The sequence below is a fragment of the Leptosomus discolor genome, chromosome 6 (assembly GCF_034619465.1).
Source record: "Leptosomus discolor isolate bLepDis1 chromosome 6, bLepDis1.hap2, whole genome shotgun sequence".
In the NCBI taxonomy this organism is placed as follows: Eukaryota; Metazoa; Chordata; class Aves; order Leptosomiformes; family Leptosomidae; genus Leptosomus; species Leptosomus discolor.
Genome location: NC_141396.1, coordinates 57,259,288 through 57,285,519, shown reverse-complemented (window position 1 = coordinate 57,285,519; position 26,232 = coordinate 57,259,288). Strand labels below are relative to the sequence as shown.

At 44.2% G+C, this 26,232-nt stretch overlaps 1 protein-coding gene across 4 annotated transcripts in view; it reads left to right on the top strand.

Moving 5' to 3' along the window:
- DNAJB6 (DnaJ heat shock protein family (Hsp40) member B6) overlaps nt 1-25,175 on the top strand; it is a 62,227-nt gene extending 37,052 nt beyond the window's left edge. For 3 of the 4 annotated variants that reach the window (XM_086466440.1, XM_086466439.1, XM_086466438.1), the window contains exon 9: nt 15,385-15,718. In XM_086466440.1, coding sequence (XP_086322566.1) covers nt 15,385-15,698 — 314 coding nt within the window. In that variant the 3' untranslated portion in view covers nt 15,699-15,718. Of the gene's footprint in view, nt 1-15,384; nt 15,719-23,569 lie in introns of those variants that run through there. The other variant, XM_086466441.1, reaches the window with a different exon arrangement.
- Nucleotides 25,176-26,232: the final 1,057 nt, after the last annotated feature.

Below are 26,232 nucleotides of genomic sequence, written 5' to 3'. Positions count from 1 at the left end.
TTGGGGCATGCCCGGTTAAGCAGTCACTCAGACACTTCCCAGAATTAGTCTGGTAATCTTAGCATATACATTTCTTACTACTGGGTGCTTACGGGAAATACAGTCAGGTCCTTATCACCGAGCGTGCTGTGCTTCAGTCACAAAAGGGCATTATTCAGCTCTTCCATACAGACGGGGAGTTGGACATTCAGAAGAGAGGTAGAGAGTTAGAAATTTGCTTAAAGCTATTTTGGATGTGTCTGGTATTGCCTGCAAGCATGAGTACCATTCACAAACCTCCTGGCCTCAGTCTTTGAGCTCCTGAATGAGTGGAAAGAGGTGGAAGATTTTCTTTCGGAGGGAGTCACCTTCTGAGTTAGGACAACCGCCAAAATGTTTCTTTCATTTAAATACCCCTAATGCTGCTTCCAGCTTCTCTGGGATTGGATGTGTTAGCCCCAAGAGGAAAGGCAAGCCTTAACATCCTTGATAGACATGATGCTGCTTCTCAGTGTAATTCACTGGGCATGAAACCAGTAAGGGAGAAACAGGAAACCAATGCAGCCTGGTTTGTGCTGTTGACATAAATTTCAAGGACTTCTTTCCTCATTTGGCTTTTCCCTTTCTCATCAGGAAAACCCAATCACGAGTTACCGCAGTGAATGCAGAAGTAGTGGGCATTCACCCGTTCTCTGCCGGCCCAAGCTCCGTGCTGCTGCGGAGGCTTGTTTCCCTGCCAGCGCAGGCAAGGGAGGTGCTTCTGCAGCCTGAGGATGCTGGACCAAATTCCAGCTTGACTAAAAAAAAAATGTGTGCGCCACTAAGATAAAAATATGCATATTAAAGGTCGCCTTGTTTGGAAGAAGGGTGTAAACATTTGTATAAGGCTAGACAAATTCAAATGAGAAGATAAACATACATTTTTAACATGTGGATGATTAACTGTTGGAAGAACCTGCCAAGAGAAGTAGTTTCTCCATCTTCCAGTGTCTTAAGAGACAAGCTTTCTGAAAAATATGTTTTAGTGAGTAAGCGAGTGCTTGGCCTTTACAGAGAAGTAGTGGAATCTCGGGCGCCTGGGGCACAGATCCAGATGCAACACAGGGCGCAGCGTTCCTTCGGGCCTTTCTTCATAGTCCGTGTCTTAGCTTCTCCCCTCCCTCTCCTGATGTGTTAACACCGGTGCACATGACGTGTTCTCTTGCCGTGGTTTTGAGACGGGGGATGCTTTTGTGCTGAAGGAGTTTGAGGGGTGGTTGGGGCTGTGTGCGGGGGCTGCTTTGCCTGTTGGGAGGTGCTGGGGAAGCAGCGTAGCTGGGAAGAGAGGAGACAACGCGTGCATTTAGGGCACAGATAGTGTTGCCTGATGGCTGTTGCCCTAAAGCATCCAGTTTGGGGTGTGTAGGTGTCACGAGAGGACTTCATGTGGGAGAAGACATTCTGGATCTGTTAAGGTAAGTAGTTGCTTTATTGTAGTGGACAAATCGGGTGTTTAGTGAGGAGGAACCAGGGCGAGGGCTGTGGGGACTGTCCCAGGGCATTTGGAATTTGCATTACAGCGAGCCTGTGTACATCTCCTGTCCTCTCAGCAACAACAGGCTGCAGAGCTTGAGGGAGGAGAGAGCCTGATTTCAGCTCCTGAGATGAAGATTGGGAGGTCTGCTGTTAATGAATGTAATGTTATGACAAAGATTCATTTGGCAGAGTGAACTACTTACTTTCTTAAACGTGGGCAATGTTTTAACGATGTAGTTTTTAGTTCATGTTAAATCTTACGTGGATAGCAGTGTGCGTGTTTTGAATTTTGAGTGACTACGATGAAAAAAACCTGGCTGTTTAATTGCATCATCTTCGGTAGCGTGCTAAATGCTTAAGACTGCGATAAGTCAGAAAAATGTTTCTACAGGGAACAGCCAGACAAGTGTCTCCTACCGGGCTCTTGTATGTGAAAAAATTGTCTGTAGATGCTTATTTGGGTTTTGTGTATGCAGAGCTGCATTTGTTAGTCAAGTTTATTTCTAAGAGAAGCTTGAGGAAAGGCAAATTCCTGGGATGATTGCTCTGCTGCACTTGGGGCTTATAACTGCCAAAGATAGTTTGGAACAAAACCAAAACGTAAACTCTTTCTTGGCAAAGTCCTGGTATCTCTAAGGTCCTTCCTAATTTTCTGGGAAGGTATCCTGCTTGGAGACTGCTGGAACTCCACAACTACATCTTAGTTCTTCTGTGGTCAAATTAGCCATATTTTGAGATCTAAATATTCAGCCCTTAAAATGGCTTTTGTGCAGTCTCCTTTCTGTACAAATAATAATCTTGCAGCAGAGTCAAGGCGTGCAGCTTCACCAGTATCTACACAGCTGTAGTGCCCAGAAAACTGGTTACTGGGAAATCAAACAAGTGTATGTGCCGTGCTGCTCTGCCTGTTTCTGGCTTAAGTCTCGGACAGAAATCTTCCTGTCGTTGGGAATGTACATAGCCAGTGTACACAGTGTGTGTGTTGAGTGTTTGTTAGCAGTAAGACACTTCAAAATTAATTGTTTTTAAATGTATCAGAGCTGTAGCTTGTCAAAGCAGAACAATTATATCCATTTTATCCATATTTTCCAAGGAGCTTCAAAGTTTTTGAGCTGCATCCCACATGGAACCTGTTTCAGAGTTGGGAAATGCAATTCTGTTTGCTGTGCAACTCAAGTCCCCTGCTACGTCACTGGAAGAGACATCACCAGGTGTTCTTAGGTGAAACAGTAATTTCTCTAGAGAATGAGGTAGAAAATTACAAAATAGACAATAATTTTTACCACTGTTAAGAAGAAAATTATGCTTACTTTACTATGCACATTCGTAATTTTAGGTATGTAACTTGCAGTATCTATTGCAAGGGGGGCTGTCTAAATGATTGCCAGTTTCTAAGACATTGGTATGGACTGACTTTTGATCCATCTTGAAAGTATCAGCCCAAAAGAACTGGAAGTTCGTCGTGTTTGAAAGGTTAAAAGCCATTCGAGTAATTTGTCCTGAATCCTACCCATAGCAGTTTTGTAGCCATGAATAATTTCTCTGTTAACAAATACAACTCTTGAAAAGTGTCCTAGAACAGAAGCTGAATTTTAAGTGCTTCTAATGCAGTGAATAATTGAGAAGATGCTTCCTTTAATCACTCCTTGAAACAAGAAGCTCAACTCAGGGAAATAAAACATTTTTCTGAGAAGACACAGGTGTTTCAGCCTCCCTGCACTTCTTGATGAACAAAATCAAGAACAAAAGATTAATTGATTACTCTTAGGTGGTTTCCACTCTGCCCTCTCCTCTAGCACTTGCTCTGAGATCACGTGTGTGCTTTGCTCCCGAAATGTTTATAGAAGGTGACGACTACATCCCTGGTAACCCTTTTCGTAGAATAAATCACAAAGCCGAGTGCGTGCCTGTGCTGTGTGCTCCGTTGCAGGGGAGGTGCTTGTTCCACTGGACGGAATAGTTTCCAATAGAGGAAAGCCTTTTTTTATGAGAGCAAGAGCTGTGTGAGGGGAGGATTTTTCCTTATGCCTCCCAGCTTCTCCTGAAACAAAAAGTCAACCCTTCGTTCATGCCGGGCTCCAGATTCAGGTCACTGTTTTGTTTTCTGGGTGTGGCAGCAAAATTTCCCAAATTATCGGTGTCTCTGGTGTTGAGTCTGGACCTGTAAGTGGCACAGAGCCAAGCTGGCAACTTGAAGTGCAGCTTTAATGTAGGTTAGATGATACATTGCTAACAGAGGTCAAAGCCTCTCCTGTGTTCTATTTTGTGGCAGTTCTGGCTAATCTTCCCTTAAAATGTAGGCCCTGCAGATTTTCAGTTGAAATTGTGATGGAGATGGACACTGTGAGGTCCTAGCTGAACTGTCATCGGTGTCCAGATTATTACTGTTACAAGAGCGTGGTTTTATTTATTGGTTTATCTTCTCAGTAGAAATTCAGTGCTTTGAAGGCTTTTGCAAACAGATTCCACCTCCTGGAAGGTGAAATTACTGCCTTGCCTGCTGTAATTTTGTTTCCAGTTCACTATTCAAGTCTTGAGTAAGCAACTTTTTCTTTAGAAAAAACAGTTAATCGTTCTTTTATTTAGTATTTTAAGAAATTACTGTAAAAGGAGATTGTTTCTGCAGAGATACCAGGCTGTATCCAATACTGGGAGTTCAGGCAAGGTCAGAATTTTAATTGGAAAGTGATGAAATGCTCTTAGAAGTGCAGAGTCTGGGATTTATGTCAGCCGCTGACTTGCACGATAAGGCCAATGTTCACCTACGTTGTTATCTGCAGTGCATCTGTTCTAGGTTTCCTTTTGATACCACAATGCTGACTGCAGGACATTTTCAACCCTGCAAAGAGAGCAATAATGATCTTACAAGGCCGAGGAGAAATGCTGTAATGTAAATGAAGTTGGACATCTTCAAACTTAGTAAAACTCTTTGCAAGTGTTTCTGAGAAGGTGTTGTGTTTGCTGGTGTTCAAGGGGCAGGTGGAATAGGTTTGCTGCACTTTGGGCTGCTAGTACTACAGAATTGTCTTTGTAGTTAAACAGTTCAAACCTCTGCAGTTTTGATGATTTGTTTTTAAAGTTTTTTTGACTATTTATGCCCTGGTATAATGAGCCTACTGAGAAATAGTCACTTCAATATTTGGGAAAGCTTTCGCTGCCATTACAGAATTATAGGAGGTGCGGGTATGTCCGTACGCCGGGTGACTTTGAGCAGAAGGTCATTACAGCAAGTTCAGCTGTTGAGTCATTGTCCTGTTGCGCAGTTTTGGTGGGTCCATCCCTTCCACGGGTGCATCCACCTCTCCGCCGAGAGCCGGTGGGCATTCAGGTGCTCTTTGCTCCCTTCTGGAGCGTGGCACTCTCCAATATCCCTGCCTTTGTGGTAGCTCTGAGATACTGGTGTCCCCCCTTTTTTTGTTTTGGCCCCAGAGACTGTGGTTCGAAACAGTTGTTGTTGTCCTTGGGGCTTCATCCCATGGATCTCAGAGGTGTGTTTAAAGAGGAGAAGGTGGGATGGTGCCGCTGCGGCAACATAGGATGGGAACAGCCATCGCTCCGGGCATGGGCAGCTCTGGGGTGGCCTCCCCAGGAGATGCGTGGCCTTATGGGGTACACCAAGCAGGCACTGACGTCGCTGTTCGAACTCTCCTGTTCCCAAAACTCACAAAGCGCTCTTGGTGAAACGTTCCCTGTTCCCACTGGATCTCTGCAGGAGGAGCGTGTAAACTGACTGACAATACTGTTTCCAGCACAGAAGGTAATTGTAAGTATTGTTATTGTTGGATGGTAGTCACGTTTCTGGTTTGGTGTTCGTTTTTTTTTTTTTTTTAATTGAGAAAATGTTAATTTCTGTGCTCTCCATTTATTCATTATTTTGGTCAGAACTTCATTATACACAGAGCAATTTCTTTTTGTGTGTATAACTATATGTACGCATGTATATGTTGGTGTGTATATGTTTATGTATGTGTATAAACATTTAGTTATTGCTAGGTCTTGGATTTGGAAAATTACTTGTTGTAAACTATGATGGGTTTTAAGGCACAGGATGAAGAGCTTGACTATGGGTGGGAAAGAGATGGTTTGGAAACTGATTGTTGCTTGATGGATTGGAGAAGCCGAACGACAAAAAGTGGTGCAGTTTGGGAGTTACGGCCCCCGTAAGGCTGGTTCCTCATTAAATGCAGTATTTAGTCAAAATTAGTATTGACCTTCAACTTGAAATATTATTGAATTCAGACTTCTCATTAGTATGTCAATATTATCGAACTGAACACCAACTAAGGGCTTTGTGCGCTTGTCAGAAGGTGTCAAAAATAGGATTGGGTTCTGTGGTGAAGGTTCATAAAACACGTTGAAACCTATTGAGCTGTCAGAAGAGGTGTCCTGTTCCCATGAGCACGTGTCGTTTTCAGGGTCAGTTAAAAGATGATGGTCTTTGGAGCTCTGTAAATCAGGGATGTGTGCAGGCACTGGGAGCTGGGATTTGCTCGCCCTGGTCCTAGTAATGCAGGGATGGATGAGGAATGAATTACGTGGTGGGGGGTATAATTGGTGAGGGTGGGTATATCTTCTTTTTTTTGTAATTCATGTGTGAAATCCTTAGTGTCATATTTAAGGCTCAGGGTAGAAGGGAGAATATTTTTCAAATGATTAACCTGAAAAGATGAGAGCTTACCAACTGAGCACAGCCAATGCAATATAAAATGTGGAGCTTGCTGTTACTGTCTGGTGTCTGTGAGATTTCAACAGAGGTAATAGCCATTTGATGAAAATATAAACTTGGTGATTTTGTGCTTTTGCCAAATTACTATGGAAGTGTTGACAAAACAGCTGGGGAAGCCATTCATCGCATTTTTTTGAGGTCACTCATGAGATTCCTTTCTTTTTAAATTTAACTGCATGGCTTTTTGCTTTATATGTGATCTTTTTCTCTTACATTAGCCTAGGTTTGCTATACATTAAAGTTTTGAAGACTGGTTTAAAGCTGATAATCAATGGAAAAGTGTAACAAAACCGTGGAATTTGCAAATTAGGGCTTGCTTAAAACTGCTCTGGAGATGCTCGTTTTAGTGAGGGCCACTAATGGAAATTTAAGATGACATCTTAATACTTTAACTTGTTGAGTTTTAAGAATTACGAAGATCTGTTTGTTGCAAAACTGGAAGAGCACTTTTCCTCTGCTTGCTGTCTGAATCAGAATTTTCTAATTAGAAGCCAATTTTGCTTGACCTGGTGGTGGTAGCTCCTAGGGGAGTTGAAGGCAAGAAGCAAAATTTTGTCTTTTGGGGCAGCAAAGGGGTTCTGGAGGTTCTGGAGCACGAGTGCAGAGGTGCGAAGGTCTGTGGGGCTCTGCTTGGGCACAAGGAGAGACGAGACGCTGGTGGAAGGTGCCTCGTGTCTGGGTGTGCAATGCAGGACCTGGCCGGGCCGCATGTAGTTGCACTGTGGATTTTTTGGTTTTTGTTTGTTTGTTTGTTTTTCGCTCATAGTGAGTATTAAGTTGCATTGTAAGGGCTGATGGGCTGATTCTTTTTTTTTTTTTTTTTTTTTTCCCAGTAGGATTTTGGCTTGCACTTCAAATTCAAAGTGAAACTTGAGCTGCAAGGCCTGCTCATGGTAGAGATGAAACCTGCAGGGATTTTTGCCTGAGGTTGAAATATAGGTGAGATGAAAAAAGCCTCTGAATGTTGAACCCAATCAAGTATTTTGATGTTAGTGATACCAGTTGTGGAGGAAGAGGCACTGTGTAAGAGAGGGAGACAGTTACAGTGATCTGAGCCCCATCTCGCCTACGTGTTGTGTCGGGAGCGTGTTGGGGAGAGAAGCCCCAAGAGTAGGAGCCCCGGTGTACGTTTGTGAGGGGGTCTAGGAGGCAGCACTGCAATGTAGTGGCATGCAACGTGACTTGCAGGAAACTATGGTAGAGATCTGACGTGGCCCTGAAAAGTGTAGAAAGCATCATCTTCTAAGTAATCTCAACTGCTGCTTAAAAATCAGGTCCATTTGTTCAAACTCTGAGCTTGAAATCTTGCTAATTTGTATTTATATATGTCAAGCTGCGAAGCTCATTCCTCATTCTTTCCTTCCTTTCAAAAGGATGCAGAAATGAATAAAAGACCCCTGTGTGATAAAGTCTTTTAATAAAATTCACTTTGAGCAGCAGCAAGCAAATGGGGTCATCTCTCTGCTTGCTGGAAACGTGGGGATTCATGTTACCTCCTGCCATTTGCATTTCCCACATCCCAGATCTTTAAGATGAGAGCAGTTGGCGCAATCTGTATGGATGCCCTGGTGTGCTTTGACAGAAGCAAAACGGTGGCAAAAAGCCTGGATGTGCTCAGCCTGCATTTCTCTTGCGGCCTCACATTTAATGTAGGACCACTCGTTGGGCTTTAAAAGATCTTCCAATGAGTAACTTTTGGCAGCGAGGAGGTAAATCCAGGCTCTCTCAGTGTCTCCCCTCTCTATACATCAGGCTGCAGAGCTCAGTGGCACCTGACACGGTCAGGCAGGAGTGGCTTTAGCCATCGGTCCCCATCGGCTGCTCAGGGGAACAGCATGATGATGTTTCCTTTCAAAGTACCCGTTTGCAGCGCCGCTGTAGTTGGCGTATGGTGTCTACTCATTTGATTTTCCCAATTTGTTGCGGATTGGGGTGTCTTTGTGGCAAAGCATTGTCGTCTTGAGTAGCTTGATGTGCTGGGAGTGCAGGATTCATGTTGGTACATGCTGGTCTGAATGCAGGATATAATGGGGTTCCCGGGCGTGTACAGGGGTGGTAGGTAAAATTGAGATGCCTAAAAGAAAAAAAAAGAAAACCAGTTGAGCTTTCTAAGGGAGCTGCTGCAGGGCGGGGAGGGTGAGTGGACCCAGAGTGGGGCTTTCCCTGCCCCTGCCCTGCGCCGCAGGGGTACGGGCTGGGTAGGAACAGCGTGAGCTGGCACCGGAGCAGCTGGATACGAGGGCAGAAATAAAAGGAGCAAGTCCATTGCCAGCTTTTAAAGCCAGAAGGGCAGAGTATTGCTATGTGTGTTGAGTAAAAAGTGTTGAGCCCTGCCCTTTCCCGGATCCTGGACGTGCTGCAGCCATGGCTCTCCCAGGACAGAAATAGCACTGCCAGAGTTGCTCCCTCAGTCTCTGTCCTTTTTCCCAAATCCCACACCCTGTTTTTTCCATCACTTCCCAGGACTTCACCACCACCTCCCTTGCTGTCTCCTGCCACTTGTGGACTTTCTGCCCCCCTTGCAGGAAGTGCCCGGCTCCCGTGGCAGAAGAAATAGTGGCGCTGGTCCTGGCCTGGGCAAGCCTGGCCCAAATCCCCCCGTTACAAACTTAATACAAGGTTTTGAGTTGGAGCAGGGAGACATAACGCACGTCTGAGCGCGGTGACGTTGGTGACGGCAGAGCTGTGCTGTCGGAGCCAGCGCAGGGTGTGAGGTGGGGAGAGGACGAGGTGGGACATGGCAGCAGGTTTCTGCAGAGGGTGTGGACTGAGAGCTGACGACGTTTTCTTTCTTTAGTTTCTAACCAGCTGAGCACCTCGGGCACCACTTCGGCTAAATATTTCCTTGCATTTTGCAGGAGGGCTGTCTCAGACAGACATCAGTTTACTCCACCAGAGGAAACCCTAAATCTTCTCGTGCTCTCAGTAGCACTGAGAAATGTGCAATTGCTCCAGAAGAAAAATGATTGCCAATAATTGGTGAGAGCCCCTGATTTGTGTGAGACAACTCAAAACGTCATCCTTCACCCTGTGCTTTAGCTTCAGTGTTGAAATAAACTCCCTTTACGGTTTATGAAAGCCCTGCCCCTAGAAGCGATGGCGCAGATGGGGCAGCTGCTCCGGCATTCCCCGGATGGTTTCTGAGTGATTTCAGGCTCTTTTGGCTTTCCAGACTACTTGCATTTTTTTATCAGTAGATTTTAAAATGGCTGCTTTTTCTTGTAAGCATTACGTCAAGTAGCAAGAGAGAGACTTTTAAAGGTTGTCACTGTCAAACTCGGACAGCGATGTTTTCCACAGAGGACTTGATGGAAATTATAGTTTCTGTTGAGTCTGACCGACCCGAGAGAGCACAGGCTGAAAGTGGGGTTTATAACTGCTGCTGCTAAGCGTCGTAGTATTTGTGTTTCCTGGCATTTAGAAACGAATTTAAGGACAATTAATCAGAAGAGCTTGCTCAACATAGCCTCCAGTAATGGTGAGGGAGTATTTTCTTGGCTGAGCATGTTGCCTACAATTTCAGGAGGGGTGTGTGGGGGTGTGTGTGCACATGCAGTTTTGGAGAATACCCTGGGCTTGGTATCTTAGAATGAGCATCCCTTGCTCCCAACAGAAATTAAAAGAAACTGTCATGATCTGGCAACTTTCTGAAAACAACTTTTGAGTTTGGTCTCCCAAATTAGATCAATTTTTCTGTGCTTTAGTAGAGTTATGTCGTCTCCTGATGTTTTCTCTGTGCTATAATATGTTAGATATGGAGCTTTTAAGAGGAGAAACAAAAGAACCAGTTAATCTCCAGAAATTTTTCAGCCCAGGGTAATCCAGGCCCGTAGACAGGTCATTTCCATTAAATAAGTTCTCGCTCTAAAGTATGAGATTTCCCAGCCAATGTTGGCCTTGAGTCTCAGAAGAACCCTGATATCTTCTGCTAAGGTAAATATTAATACTGGAGCTGCTCTAACAGTGGAAAAGTTTATTGGAACAAAAATCTTATCAACAGATTACAAAGATGTAATGCTATCAACTTCAGATAAGTGTATTTAAATGGAGATTTTTCTTTTTCTTTCTCTTTGGGTTGCTCCCCCAGTCGCAGCTCGGCTCTGCCCAGCAGCAGCGGTCGTAGTTGAGTCATCAGAAACTCCAGTGTCCTCTGTAGGCGCAGGGTAAATTCCCAGCCCTTGTGATAGGAGGGGGGAAAAAAGTCAAGCAAAGTTTTTTCTTTTGCGCTCTTGTTTCGTTGTCAGTCAGCATCGGTAGCAGCTCAGACTAACATCAGACTTCCAGTTGAGTCCTCTCTAGAAGCAGCAGTACGGTGTCCTGCTCTTGAGCTTGGGAAAATACACCACCTCTTAACTTTGAAGTCTTAAAGCATGACAAAGACACTTTGCTGGCCATCTTTCAAGAAATATTTGAATGGAGTAAGTTTCCTACAAGCTGCCCTTGCACAACCAGCTCACTGGAGCTTTGACTCGGAGCTGTCTTGTGTCATTAGATAAAGCCTGAACAACCCTCACCATCAGTTGCTTCTGATGCTGGTTACAGGAAGGGCTGCGCGGTGTTTGCAGCCTCAGGGAGGTCTTCAGTTTCTAAAGAAACTTTGGACTGAGCAAACCGGTGCCGCCTACGTTTTGTTTCTTAATACAGGGGAAAATCCTGATTATACATGTTTTTTTTTTTCTTGGTTAGGTGTGTAAGAAATAGCATGCAAGCCGCAGGGCTGCCGTGCGGGAACCACGGAGGTTCTGCTTCCTCTTGCTTACCTCTTGGTAAATGTAAATAAGTGGTTCAATATCCTCAGGATGTTTACCCCGGTTTGTTCGGCATGTTTCTGTTAATTACTAACTTGCCATTAATTACTGCTGATTCCTGGTAGGATTTCAGTTCAATTCCAGGACGTATGTGGATGTTACTTAAACGTAACACAAAATAATAATGGCAGCCCGAGCAGGGCTGCTTTTGTGTGCAGTGCTCTGTGACCTACCCATCCTACCTCACCTGGAACATCCTCTGCCTTAGTGTTTTTATTCCTGTGTATTATCTCAGTTTTCCAGGAGCACACGTGGACCCCTTGGTGTAGCTGGCGGCTCCCCTGAAGCACCTGCCAAGTCCAAAAATTGTACTCGCGGTTTGCCTTAAAGAAGTAAAATCGATGCATTACTGAAAAAACAGGAGTTGGCAGTGGCTTTTCTGATAACGTTGCCCCTCACGATAGGCAATATTGCCCTCTACTGGTTAATTACAGCTTAAGGGATCCATATTTACCCTTTCATACAGCAGCACTTTGCTATGAGAAATTATTTTTCAGCCCCAGGGTCTTATATTATTGCTCGGAGCAGGAGGCAGGTTTTGGTCCTAATGCAGCTTTGTAGGACGCTACAGCTCGTGTTTGATTTCATTTTCCCCAGAAGCTGCTTTTCATTTGGCAGAACCTTAGTGCACCAAAAAACCAAACTAATTATTGTTTTTAAATGTTGCTAGTAATGCTGGCTCCCTCCTTTTCAGAGTTAACCCTTAGAAATGTAACTTCTCCAAACTGGTTTTGCAAGTGAAATAACTGCGAGGTTTTTAATTATTATTTGCATTAGCAGAATAAGACCTTTTGCTTAACACTGTAATCTGGATGTTGATCCCAGCAGTCCCAAATAATTGCCCCCTTCCCTGCCCCAGCTGGTGCAGCTGCACGATGAGCTGGATCCAGGCACTGAGATGCGTTAAAAATAAGTTTGCAAAAAGAGTGTTATTTTTAACCCAGGTCAGTCCCCTGCTTGGGTTCACGGCGCGGCTGCCCAGGCTCTCACGTGGGTGTGCTGGCTTGGAGGCACAGGAGGTGGCAAGAAGGAGCTGTGGGGGGAACTGAGGCCTGTTTAAAGCCGGAGCACGCTGAAAGTTGCTTCTCAAGTGGATATTCCAGCTCTGAACTCGGCTATGGACCCTCCCTCCATACCAGCTGTCTTTCTAAAAGCCATTTCCAGGACAAACATCACTGCTGACAAAGCTCTAGCAAGGTTTAAGCATTTTTTGGTGATGATGCCCTGTGTGGCTGCCCTTTCCCAGAGTAAATTCTCATATTTGCAGTTGGTACAGCTAGCTTTGTTACGAGTCTGGCTCAGATGCTTCAAATAGATTTAAATATGTAGAACAAGAGAGAATAGTTGATGCAGATTACGTTTTAGTTTTGCTTTGCAAGGTGTGCTAAAGGTAAATGATCAGAGGAAAGAGTGACGTTTCATACTGCGAATAGCACTGTAGTCAATTCAGTACCTGAATCACAGCTGATGTGATGTTATGGAAATGGCTGTTTGTGGATTTTTTTTCTTGATGTGTCATCTTTCATGGAGCAATCGAATTATGAACCCCGCTAGAGGAGGACAGTCCTTGCTCTGGGCCATTTGCAGAAGTGCTGTAGGTAGAGGACACCCCAGGTAAAGCCTTGGAAAAGGCGTATCGTGCCTTTTCATAGACAAAAAGTGGCAGAGCTGTAAGGACTTGTCCCAAAACTCACAGGAGGTGTGTAACAGGCAGGTACCGTCGTTATCCAGAGTCAGAGCCGTTGCTCGTACTGTCAGGAGCTGAAGGCTAAAACCTGCTCTGGAGAACAGGTCTCCCAGGATTTGATAAAGCAGGACAAGCTCTTCTGCCGCTTCTCTAGATTGCAGGTGATTTAATTGGAAAGTTGGGAGTAGGGAATGTCTTTTGCGTTTTTACATTTTATTTTGAGTTGGACTCAAGCAAGTGCTTGCTGGAAGATCTTTCTGCAAGTTCATTAGGTGCTTAGTGTTGTGGGGCTGGTGGCACAGCTCAGCTCCCAGAGCAAGGGAGCTCTGCAGGAGTGTTCGCTGCAAGCAGCAGGCCAAGGAGGCGTCAGGCTGCGAGAGGACCAGCGCGCCTTGATGCTGTGGGTACTCACCATGGAGGAGCAAGATTATTCTGAATCCTCCCAGTGTTAAACTGTGCCTTTCACACCAGCTGAATTGGACTAAAGGTGTTGGGATCGATCTCTAGCAGAGTTAGGAGTTACTTATTGGGGTGTGCAGAGCATCAGGTTTCTTACTTGACTGCGTTGTTAGTGTGTCTGATCGGGACGTCTCTGCGACACACACACACACAGAGCTTTGAGAATGGCCTCAGCACGTTCCTCATTCCTGCATCTGCTTGCCAATATAGATTTTAAACATGCATCAAGTGAGACTTCACACTTCAAAAGCAAGCCATGGTTTGTGTTTCCACAGGAGAGGAGGGATCGCCTATTTCTGGTGCACTGTAATTTGTTAGGAAGTGAACTCTCTTGACTGGTTTGTGTGTGTGCAACTGGTATACATGGATTTCCTATGCTTTTTTTTAATCCTGGCATTTTGTAGGCTTCATCTTCATAGACCTGATATCATCAGATTGATACGTGCTTCAGTGCTGCTTGTATAGCGTGTAAAATCTCGTAGCCTCTCATGGGAAATGCTGGCAATTCTGTATCTGGCGTTTCCCGAGCTTTTCCTTGCCCACTGCCTCTTGTGGCTGAAGCTCTGTGCCCCATGCAAGGGGAAAAAAGCCGTCCTGCCAGCCCTCTCCCACTGCAAGGAGAACTGCAGACCTGGAGTTTTACAGGGGTATGATGCAGGCAGGTGGTGTCTAAGTGTGGAAATCCTTGGTGTTACCATCCCTTGTGTTTTTGTCTTGTTCACTTGTGCCTTTGGAAGTGCAGGAGGCTCCAGGGTAAAAAAAACCTTTGGTGGGGGAAGGGGATGGGCATTTAATCACCTGGGAAAAAGAGTCCTCTGCTTAACACCCACGCATATCAGGTGCTCAGACGCATGGCGGGGCAATGTGAGGCACGTCTTGGAGTCCTCCTCTCCTGCGAGGCCTCGGGTGCCGCATTGCACTGTGAAATGACTTTTTAAACATACCTTGCCTCCTTTTCCTCATGCCCTCAGAAGCATCTCCCCATATACGATTACAAGGTAAAGACAATGCAACCTGTTTTGTTTGAAAGTGTTGGTGGTTTGGTGCACACAATGAAGTGGATATTACCGCTCCTGTTCCTTACTGCATACGTGGTGCTTTTTCCATCTTCAAAGCATTTTCCAGCCATGAACTAAGAGCACATGCATTAGCTGAGAGCACACACCCCTCCCTAAGCAGCTGATGCCGGGCACATCCCAGGAAAAACTTCTAGAATGTGACACACCACTTTTGATGCAAATAAAATGACGCTGTACTTAGTCAGCTCTATTAAAAGTACTTAAGTAATTGAATTAATGAAACTTTAAAAAGCCTTTAAGAGACAAATGTGGCACACACCTTTCTTCTCTCTCTTTTTTTCCCCTTATTTTCCCTGTTGGTTGGCTTTTTTATTTGTTGTTACCTTAACTGTTTTCTCTTCAATGTGTGGTTTTGCTGTTTTCTGTGTGTTACAGTACCTGATTTCTCTACCTTGCAGCATTGGTACTGTTACAGTTTCTGCAGCAAAGGAAAGTGTCATCTGCAGAACAGCATGAGTATGACTGGAGTACCTCATGTTTCATACTAAATATTGCAAACATTGTGTTTTTATTTCCATTGTGTTCATTCGCCTTTGCTGTGTGTGCCTGCCTTGCCCCCTGGACTCTACTTACCGCCTACATCTTCAGCCCGATTTTTCATCTTCAAGTGATCCTTCACACTTCTCTACCACCCTTCCAGCCGTGGATGTCCAACATCCAGCCCCTCTGAACCCACATTGGCTTTGTTTTTCTCCCACCATCCCTGTAGCCAGCTTGGGTATTTCTCCCTCCTTTCCCTATAGCTTTTCCTTGGGCAGGGCCAACCCTTCCTAGGCAGACAGTCCAAGTGAGGTGGGATGAGATGACATGGTCTGCACAGGACAGGAATGCTGTTGAGGGCCACGTGCTTGGCTTGCTTACCCTGCCTTTTGGGAAAAAGTAAACAGTGGCCCCAGACTTGTCAAATCTAGGTGATGTTTTGGGTGGCTTCAGTGTGGTCAGAGGCCACTGGTGGAGCTTTGTGCTCCAGACACTCCCTGATCAGCAGATAGACAGGACTATCTGAGCTAACCGCAGCCAAGGCAGTAGTTTTGTGACACCCTATTTCCAACCCAATTTTGAGGTTTTTTTCAGGCTAAATGTAAGTATTTTGGGTGCAGCTCACTTTTCTCGCACTCTTTGCTTTTTCAGGTGAGGCAGATGAAGAAGCCTTTGCTGAGGAGTGCAGACGGAGAGGACAACATGCCCTGCCTTTCCAGCCGACAAACCCTCGCCTGCTGAAGTCTCACAAGCCTGCCAGTTCCCCCAAATACGCTTATCATTATAATAGCGATGAGGTGGAAGAACAAGATAGAAGCCGGGTTACAAGCAGCTTGGAGACCCCTTTTTATTTATCAGGTGTGCACAAGCATGTTGATGAGAAATGCACAGAAAATAATCTGTCAGCTAGTCAAAATCCAAAACCAAAAAGCCGAGCAAGAGTTTGTTGCTGTGTGGTGACTTAACGTTAGCTCCCCCATAGATAAAAATAAAAAATGGCACTTTGTGTGCCTTCATCCTACGTTAGCTCTGCTTTTCAATTTAGTGTAGATTCACAAATGCCCTGGGATATTCAAGGATCCAGGGCAAATACTGTTACGCTGCTGAAGTGCCTATGCTCTTTGTTCTTAAAAGTGAAGGTCTTTTAGAGATTAACTCATCGCAATACTTTGCGCATTCATTTACTTAAATCGTGCTTCGCTTCGTTGTCAAAGGTTCAACAACTTGGCATCGGTCTGGAATTTTAGGCACCTATATCCTAATAGAGAAGGCTGAGACTGTTCAGGTGAACGTGGAAGTGCAGCGATCGTCCCAGTTATTTTTGGAAGTAATTAGTCCTTTCATGTATTTCCTGTCTGTAATGTTTCAACAATATAGTCCAGAGGCTATCTCGGACAACACAGTCCTTATAGCTACTTGATTTAATTTGAACCTGTGGTCAGAGATCATCCAGGACTGCCAGGACAGGTTTTTCTGAAACATGAAGATGCCTTTCTACTTGGATGCCCAAACCAAGGGCCCTTCTCAGTAGTGCTGAATTAGTTGAAGTGCTGGGAAGCATGAGTGTATGAGGCTCCTCAGGGTAAACAGCACATGAAGAACGTGCTCTGTGCCCCAAAACATGCACTCACGTACTCCTGGTGCTCTACCAACTTCTGCTGCTGTTTATGAGCCTTTAAATCTTCTGTATGGAAGAGCTAAAGATATCATGTGGGGTGACAACTTGGAAGAAATCAGATAAATGTCTTCCTGATCAGTTGCTGCAAGTTTTATCTCTTTAGGGATGGCTAAGTTGAATCCGTTAATTTAAAAAAAAAAAAAGGTTTAACATTTCTCTACAGAAGCCTGAATGTAACCTCTGGGCAGATGTCCTGAAATCTCCCACGCAAGGGTTACAGGTTTTGTCTCCTGTGTCTGTAGCTGGCAAAACAAAACCTTGGCTCTGCATTTGGAGACTTGAGTTTCTCTGCAATCATAACAACTCTTTGTAATGGTTTCCAAAGAGCATCTGAGTTTGACAAGCACCTTGCAATTTTTTGGAGCAATTTTTAAGATTGCTTAGGACTCTTAGCTGTGAATCTATTTATGCTCCAAGGCGCACAAGTTTGCAATTAAAAATAATTTCCAGAAGTATTTGTGCAATCACAAAATCCTCTCTTCTACCAGTAGATTGTGAGTTGCCATAAAAGATTCAGGGTGAAAACTTGATTGCAGTCAGACTTAAGATTTTACTGTTGCTTTAAATATTTTGCCTACTGTTCCTCTGATGGACAGGGCTGCTGAAGGACTGGTCGAGTCAGTCATAAAAACCTACGTGAGTGTCTTAATCCCTCCCTGGGAAGTTTGTGCACGAGCCCTGGCCAATAACGCCGTTCTCCTTCATGAGCGTTCACCTCTGCGGACTGCCTTGCCCAGCAAGCAGGCTTCACCAGCGCAGTTCTGTAATTACACAGACCACTTACTTGCTCCCGCTTGGCTTCTCATTGATCACTGCAACAGCTGCCGTGCTCACATGGGCCAGCGCTGGGAAAGAATAGCATCTTTTTCTGCCTTGGTCCAAAGCCCACTCAATTTGGTGGAAAATAGTTCAATGGCCACAAACCAGGCACTGTTCCACCTCGACTCAGATGGTTTTGCCACTGCTGGCGTGTGGCCCTTGGCTGCAAGACTGCGTGGCAGTTTTAGATGTTCCAGTTAGAGCACCTCAAGCAAATCCTCAGTCGTTAATGATTCACCTGCAGCGAAATGGTTTTCTTTTCCTAGCTCCAACAGGAGGAAGGTTTGAGTTTTATTTTGTAAGTCTATAGCAAATTTGAACGAAGCAAAAGGGGGCAGGTTTCATCTTGACTGCGTGGTGGGAATCCCTCTGGAAGTGGCCATCTCTTTCTAGCGCCCAAGCAGAGAGGCTGGCCAAGTAGTTTAAACTGGCGACCAGTATCCAGAGGTGAGATGAATCCTCTCCTTAGTCAGGATTTCCAGTCATTACGTTAGGTATTTAATAAAAAAATTAGAGTTTAATTAGATTCTCCGTCTAATGTTGACAATTTGCATTTTAGTAGAAATTGCTCTGGGTTTCATACTGTTCCTGGTTTCATAATGGCCTTTTAGAAAAACTTCACCTCTTGCGCGCTGCGTATCTCAAACAGTTCTCTAGCTCCAGACAAGTAATTTTTTAATAAGAATTCAGATACTGCAAGCAATGTGCTCCCTGATTGTGTGATGTTTGGCTGACTGGTGGTATCCAAGCTGTGTCAAAGTGGTATTAATGCCAGCAGAGACCTGGGGGTTGCAGCCGTTAATGGCAGAGGTAGTGGTAACTACCCCTAAAAACCAGCTTCTCTGGATTTGAGAGTTTTGACTTTTATCTAGCAAGAATGATTGAAATGTTTTAATTGTTAAAATACCGAAAAATACCTGATATGAAAGATCATTATTTGGAAGATAATATTGCAAGGTTTGCTCTTCCTTTTGAATGAAATAACTTGCATTAACCTAAAACTTACAACATTAATAATTAATTTTTGCTGCATTTTCATCCACTGGCATCCCTGAAGAGGAAACCACTTTAAAAGAACTAGCTTAACTAATCTTGATCCTTTCCTGGCATGAATTCCTCTCTGGAAAGTTGAGCTATTTCTAATTTATTTCATCTTTAATGAAGTCTCCGTTCTTTTTACTGACATATGGTTTCCTGAATTACACTCTACTAACTAGTAAAATTGATATGCTGGGTTATCCAAACTAATTATAATTCTCTCACATACTTGTATTTGGGCACGTAATGGAAAGAGAAAGGAAAGCAAAGCCACTGTTTTTTGTGGAAATCTCATACGTGAGGAATGCTGGAGGTGCGGAGATGGGAGTTCGCTCTCCCTTTGCTCCACATCCCCTGGCTGTAACTGCGAGTGGGACAGGGAAACAGCCGTACTCTTCTGTGGGCAGAGGGTGGGAAGATTGGCTGGTGGATTTGGAGTCTGTCAGGTTGCTCCCTGGCTGATCCAGAGCTGCCTTCACGCATGTTGTTTTGGCTGCTAGTACAAGAGCATCCCATTACCCATTTACTTCCCATAGAAGGTGGCTGGGTTGCACATGGAAGGGCTTCCAGGGCTGCATAGCCTTGCAAGATTTTGCTTGCCATGTGGGAGTAAAACCTTGGACTCTATTCAGTAACAGTATTACCTTAATTAATAGCAGGCAAGCAGGTTGTATCTGGCTTGGTATGTTCTTGTAACAATTCTAGGCAGAATTGGTAATGACAACAGTATGGTGAGCAAGCATGAAGGAAGGCCCAAGTAAGTTGCTACAGCTTTTCAGTCCCCTAAAACATCAAAGTTGGAATTACATCACTGGGTTGGCCAGTGAAACTGGAGAACTCGCCCCTTAACAGTGTGGATAATTAAACAGTGGAGCGGCATACCTAGACGGGGTGGGATGTTTTGTCACCCCAGGTCTTTATGTAAAGGCAGGTTCTCCCTCCGCAGGGCTCTGCGGCATGGGCAGGAGCTGTGGATGTGGTGAGAGAATTAGTAGGTCAGATTGTGGTGTGTGTTGGGCAGTGGCTCAGGCTGAAAGGAGGGAATGTGAAAGTGTAGTTTAAAGCTGTAATTGTAAATTGAGTCACATGCATGAAATTATACTGAAGCTGTGATCTGGGGTGAATTTTTATAATGTCATATGCAAGTGTGGTCAGTCTAAAAGAACAGATGGTGGCTGCAACTCAGAAGTAAGCTAGCTACCTTTGAAATAGCAATTTGTTGTTTTGACTAGAGAGATATTTCTGAGAGCAGCAAATTAGAAAGCGCATTACTGCACCCAATGTGCAGGAGACCTGCTGCCCTGTTAAAGCTCTGTGTGCCTGTTGGAGCCATGACTGCTTTCATGGTTTTAAGGAGGGCAAAGGAATGGCTGCGATCTTAGAAAAAAACGAGTAGGTCTTGAAAACTGTTTTCTCTGGGGCTTGAGCAGAAAGCATGAATCCCTCCCACCCCCAACCTCAGTGCTTCAGAGCCTGGAAGTGGAAGGAGGCTCCTCCAAAGTCCTCACCAGAAGATCTGTAAAAATCGGGCCATGGCCTTTATTACTGACTGATGTGTGTCAAGAAGCAGCAATACTGTGTGTTGGTTGTGACTGAACACCTTACCTTCTGCTGACTCCTACGCTCTCCTGTGCTGGCAGAAGGAAGGTGGAGCAGACCCGTGGCTGCTCTCTGCATCCTGATAGAGCGGGCAGCTGTCAGGCAGGGCAGGAAGAAGTAGGACACCACAAATGGGTTGAGTAGGAGTGTTTTCCCCAGGACACTTGTCCCATTGGATCAATTGCTCGATGTGAACACCTCTCTTGCAGTTGCCGCCCAAGAATGTGATGAGTTTCATAGTCAGTGACTGAACAAACCTGTGTCTTTAGGAGGTGCAGATGGCAGAGAATTAGAAAGCCAGAAGGAAAGTCAATCTGGGATGCAGCAGAGAGGCTTCCCAATTTGTTTTGGTCCTTGCTGAGTGGTTGAGGGAGTTGCTACTAAGCATTGTTGGAAGTTAGTTTCAGCCTTCAGCAGCTTTTTCAAAGCTGGAATAGTTTCTGTGCTCTTTGTGGTTGTTCTGGAAGTAGAAGAGGGGATGAAATGGGAAGAGTGGGTCAGCAGATGCTGTTTGTTTTAGACAAGAATTATCCAGAATGTAAACCAGGTGTAATTCCAAATGGTGCGGACTCTTGCTTCATCCATCTCTGCTCCTGGCAGCTGAGCAAAGCAAGAACGTACCAAGTTAGGCTGATACCTATCTGCATTTGAGTGACTTTGTTTTCCAAATGTCAAAGCTTGGGGAAGCTCGCAGCAACCTATCTCCTTCCACCCTTTCTTAAGACTCTCCATCTTAATGTAGTGCATTTCTAGAGTTTCAATGGCTGACAATTACTTCTAAAGGTGGAAACCTGAAAAGCCCAACTCCAAGGCCAGAGCTCTTTGTCTGAAGCCACTTCAACCAGGCTTTAAGTATGGGAAGTCTCCATAACCCCTTCGTGATGCTGGCGACTCACCAGGACACAGGTTCACTGCCAATTGATCCAATGGAAATGGGACTGCTGCTTTCTAATTCCAATTTTGTTCTCTCATGACTTTGGGGCTAGTCTCGTAACCAAGGCAGCTAAATAGGCTTTTAATTAGGGTTGGTTGAAGTATTTGAGTGAAAGAAGCACCAAAGGGTTACAACTTTAGTGTGCGATTTTTATTTTTTGCTAGGAGCTGCTTCACTTGTTTGGGTCAGGTTTTTGGCTGTTATCACCCAGCATAGCATCACTGGAGCTATCAGACTGCCAAAGTTTGACCCATCTTTTCTTCTTCTGTGGGGGTAGAAAAGGAAATGGTTGAGAGTGAAATTATTTATCACGGCAGGCTCGAAACAGAAAAGACCTGGCAGTTTTCTCTTGAAGAATATGCTGTATTTGTGCTTTATCTCCTACTTTGGCCAATCTGTTTCTGTGTGCCAGTGATAACACTTGAAAGATTTCCACTTTTCACCCTTATCATTCCGAACGCTGGTAGGAGACCATGTTGTCAAATGCCTAAATATCTTCATGCCACGTTATTTTTGAGTTGGCTCATTTGAGTTGGTTCATTTATAAGGCAATGAATTATGTGGCATTCATTTCCAGTCATAATTTACATTGACTCACAGTATTTTTAAGGAAGAGTTGCTAGAATTGCTTTCAAAATATCAAACATTTGAAGAAAATGGACTGTTGCCAAAAAAAAAGGTATTATGATATAAAATAACAGTATCAAATGCAATCATGCCTGGATGTGGAAGCCTTTTAGAAATACTGACAGTGTTTTGAGAATGAAAAATGAGAAAATTATGAAGCTAATGACCTGTTAGGGTTTAATGATCCTTTCCCAAATATCTGTGTTAATGTTTCATAGTTATTACATGAACTAGTTCTGATCAGCTGATATGATGCTGTTTTTCCCTCCAGTAAAGGGAAGAATCCTTTGAATAACACCCCTCAGATGACTGATTCTCAAGAGTCAGCACGTCTCTTCCGCCTCCATTGGCCTCTGTGGGAAAGCAAAGAGATGCTTGAGCCCTTCTGAGATGTGTGCCTTAGAGCAGTAAATTAAATGCCAAGGGATCCTAATTTTGATAACGTATAGGTGACCGAGGGGCTGACATAGAAGTGAACTTCATGGATGCAGTTCTTAGTTAGGAGACATTCACGAAGTGTCCCCGGGGACAGGATTGTAGCTTGGGGGGGGGGGGGGGGGGGCAGGGTGTGGGGGAAACACAGCATCATCTGCAATTCTGCAAAGCGCTGCCAGTTTTTTCTCTTCCTTAAACAATAAAACTGGTTTCCATTCTAACTTTGCACAGGCTAATCGCTCATGGCAGAATTTCTAAATAAATATCCTGCTGCTTGACTCAGATGATTGCAAAAGATGAAGTCATGCTGTTGATACAGCGTAGGAGCTGGAATGATAACCTAGGAACAGTTTCCCTTTGCTGCAAGGGAGTGTATTTCCCCTAACACATGAGCTTTTGATAATGTCTCAAGGGATTTTACTCCAAAGACTATCTTGTGGTTCTCCACAGGTCTAAAACTTAAACTGAAGAACTGCAGTTCTGCCATGGGAACAACCCTAATGGCGCTTGGGCGGAGCTCTGATTAGGAGCAAACTTCAGCCACAGTGTGGCTTCATACTCCTCTGACCTCCCACCGCTTCTTTTTGCCATCTTAATTTTGCTATTGGTGCTAAATTGATGGAGAACCGGGCACGATGGTGACAGGGCTTCCTCAGGACCATCTCTGTCTGCCTGCAGACAGAATGGGGGAAAGAAACAGACTTCCCGACAGGTAGAGCTGTGCCCGTCCTGGGCTGTTCCTCTGACTCCCCGCCCTGCCTCTCAGCTGGCTGGAGGGGCTCCTCCACTCCATGCTGGCCCCGTTCACTGGACTGTGGTGATTCCCAGTGGCAGAGCACTGCTGAGCTACAAGATCCCTCCAGCTATCTCAGCGCATCACAGAATGATTATCTGAGGGAAACGTTTGCCAGCTTTGGGTTCAGATTTGTAAGTGCGTTTGGGTGGATGTGGTGTTGGTTCTGCACGGTTCGCTGTCCATGCAAGTCTCTTAGCAAGTTGCCTTTTACTGCAAGTTTGGAGGAAAGGGCGTGATGCAGAACAAGAACTGTTTTTCACGCATCTTTGGAGGGGAAAAAAACCATTGGGATGATGATCACATGGCTGTAAGCTTGTGCCTACTGAACCTGTGGCAAATAATTGTTGCTTGAACTTAATGCTTCCATGCACCGTTGGAGCTGCAGTAGAATATAACCCATGGTGCATAGTTAAGCATAAGCAGGCTCATGACCTGCACGTAAAATGCATATTGGTAAACACTGAGCACCTTCTTATTTACTCAGGATTCTCGGCATTCACTAGTCTTAAAATGGAAATGCAAATATCGTGGTAACACTGACTACTGTGAGCAGGAAACGCCAGTCCTTAAATAGCTCCTGCTGTAAAGTCTTATTTATTGCTTCCGTTTTGAAAATTATTCTGGTTTTGCATGTGCTCTAATTTTGAAGCTTCTCCTGAATGGCTTTGAAGTCTTTTGAAAGTTCTCCAGATCTTTTCAGACTTCAAAGATTGGTAGTGTTTTCTTTCTATCCTATGTAAGGGATATAGTGGAACTGGGGATATAGTAGAAATGATAATTTAAAAAAACACATGAGAAAGCCAGACCTTTTCTTTAAGATTCCTTAAACCATTCAGAGAACATGTGCTTTTGCTAGAAGGAAAAGTCCATGAATGCTGTGAATAGTGTTTTACAAGCCATGTTTCCTCAGGACACAAAGAAGGCAGCAAGAGGAGGAAGCAGAAGCAGAGAGAGGAACAGAAGAAGAAGAAGTCAACCAAAGGGAGTTACTAAAATGGACTTCTCTGCTATTGTCAGTACCTTTATAATAATGACAACTTAATGTTACATTTGAGCACACCTTTTTTGTGTATATTTTTTGATTGTTCACACTGCTAGCAAGGAAGTGACTCATGTTTAAAACTGTACTAAAATTGCACTATGTTATTCTTTTTAGTTTCATGGAGTGGCTTTCTTGCCAGTCAGGTTAGGGAATTCGAATGAGGCTGATCTTGGTTAGAAGTGTTACGTTTGAAGATCAGAAAGCGCTACAGAATTTCTTACCTCTTCCTTCCCTGGGACTAAAACAACTCTAGTCTAGTGTTTGTTTATTTGTCTTGTAGGATATAAAGGGTTGTGCAAATGCCTGTTTGCTTGGTCACTCTGGCATCAACGTCAGGCCTGTTGAAAGAAGGGTCCTATTCACTCATGTCATGGGGAATTGGATTGAGACGTGAACTCTTTATAGGGTAATTTCTGCAAGCTTAGTAAGTGACTTTTATGGTTGCTTCCCCCCCCCGCCCAAGCTGGACAGCAAAGGTTTGTCCTTGCTATTAAGATGTTCCTTCATTTTAAAGTGTATTGTGAAGTTATATCCTCTGATTTTAAGAAAATTAGTGTAATGATGGTCTCCTGTAAGCACTCCTACTGATTTCCTTAACCATAGTTGACTTCCGATGAATCATTTAGTGAAATCATTCCTTATTTTAAAAGTTTATTTTCAGAACCTAGAAGCAAATGATCTAAGTTCTACTTTAAAACAGCTCTTTGTTTCTGCTGAGTAGGTTTTAGATAAGAAACATTTTTTTCAGCATCCGTATAAGATTTTATCAAGTTGTTTCTGCAAAGAACTTACACCTTTATGTATGAAAGCATTTTGCATCGGTTTTATTGCAGGACTAATTGTTTTTAGTTTGAAAAGATGTCTCCAATTTAAAAGAAATATGTATTTTCAGTCAATATTACTTCCTTGCTTACCATACTTGTCTCATGTGCATGACACATTGCTTCTCTTAACCTTTTAGTTTGTACAGAGCCTTCCATTGCCTTAAGCATTTACCTGCATGTTTCTGGTCAGTGTGTTGCTGCCTCTTTTTAACCTCCAGGTAGGAGTTAGCAGCTTATGGTTTTGTTTTGTTCCTTTTGTGTTCCTCTGTTGTTGATGTAGCAGACTTAAACCTGGCAATACTGAAAGTCCACAATTCCTGCAGAAACTCACTCATCCTAATGTTTAAAAGATGTAGGAATGCACATAATGGTGTGAGGAAGAAGCTAAACTGACAATCAAGTCTGCATTCTGGCATAGTTCGATATAACAAATTCTGGTGTCTCTGGTATCTGAACGGTTTAGCTTCAAATGCTTACATTACCCAGTGTAACCCTATGCAAACATATAACCATACGTGAACTCTGTTAGGGTATTTAAATTATGATTACTATGAGATAAGACTGAGTACTGGTTTTCTGTCACTTAAGTACCACTTTTCTTGTTTTGTGCAGTGTTACTAATATTTAAAAATAAAGAAAATTCTCCTTTATACTTTGTCCTTTTGCACTGAACTGTAGACTACAGCTGCCATCAGTTGTTATGTTTATTTTTGATTAAAGTTTAGGCTGTAAGCACAAGGGAGAGAGTCTGCATTCACTAAACGCCCACAAGCATACTAAGTTATTCCTCTTGCTAAATCCATGAACAAGTCAATACAGTCCCTGTGCCAAATGGCTGATACTGGAAAATGAGGGTTCTTTCTGTCTGGAAGCTTCACTATAAGGAGCATATACCTCAATATTTGCTCTGCAAGGAATATTCATCCTGGATAATACACAACACTTTGAATTGCCTCCCATTTAGCACGCTCTCTGTACTTTGGGAGAAGTCCCCCCTAGTACATATGCCAATTTGAAGCTATTAGTGCTCCTTATATGTTTCGGGAAAATAGCGCGTGCTTTGGAAAAGCGGGAGAGGTGGAGGAAGGGAGAGGTGATGCCAGCGTAGGGCTGGTCTCCCCTGGGCTGTCCCTGGGCTGTGAGCAGCCTCACGTCATAAGACAGAGTGGCTCCAGATCAGGAATGTGCCTTGAAGAGTTAGAGCAGACTGGGATTTGGTGCATAGATACCTGCTTGACTCTAATCCCTGTGTTAAGCTTGAAGGAGGATAGAGCATTAGTTAGTTTGGAGAACTGAAGGTAGGCTCTAAATTAGTTGAGAAGCCTGTCTCACCGAGGACATCCTTACCCCACTGCACTGAGGGCATCCTTACCCCACTGGAAAGGTGCTGGTGTACTTGCAGCTGGGCTTCTACACCCTGTGCCTCCCACAGGGAGAAACTTCTGGGAAACAGAGAGTCCCTGGTGGAGGGAACCATGGGCATAATGCTTCCTATAACTACCTAGAATCTGCCCAAGCTTGCCTAGAAATTAAGAAATGTGGGCCCATGGCCATTGAGCCTAATTCCTTCCTTCTCAGCTTGATTATTTATGGTTTTTAATTGAAGGATAACTGCTTAACTGAGCCCCGTGAAGCAGGGTTGTCAGCCTGGGTGTAGCGCTGTGCTCACCTGGCTACGCTGCTGGCAGGACAGCCTGGACGTGGTGC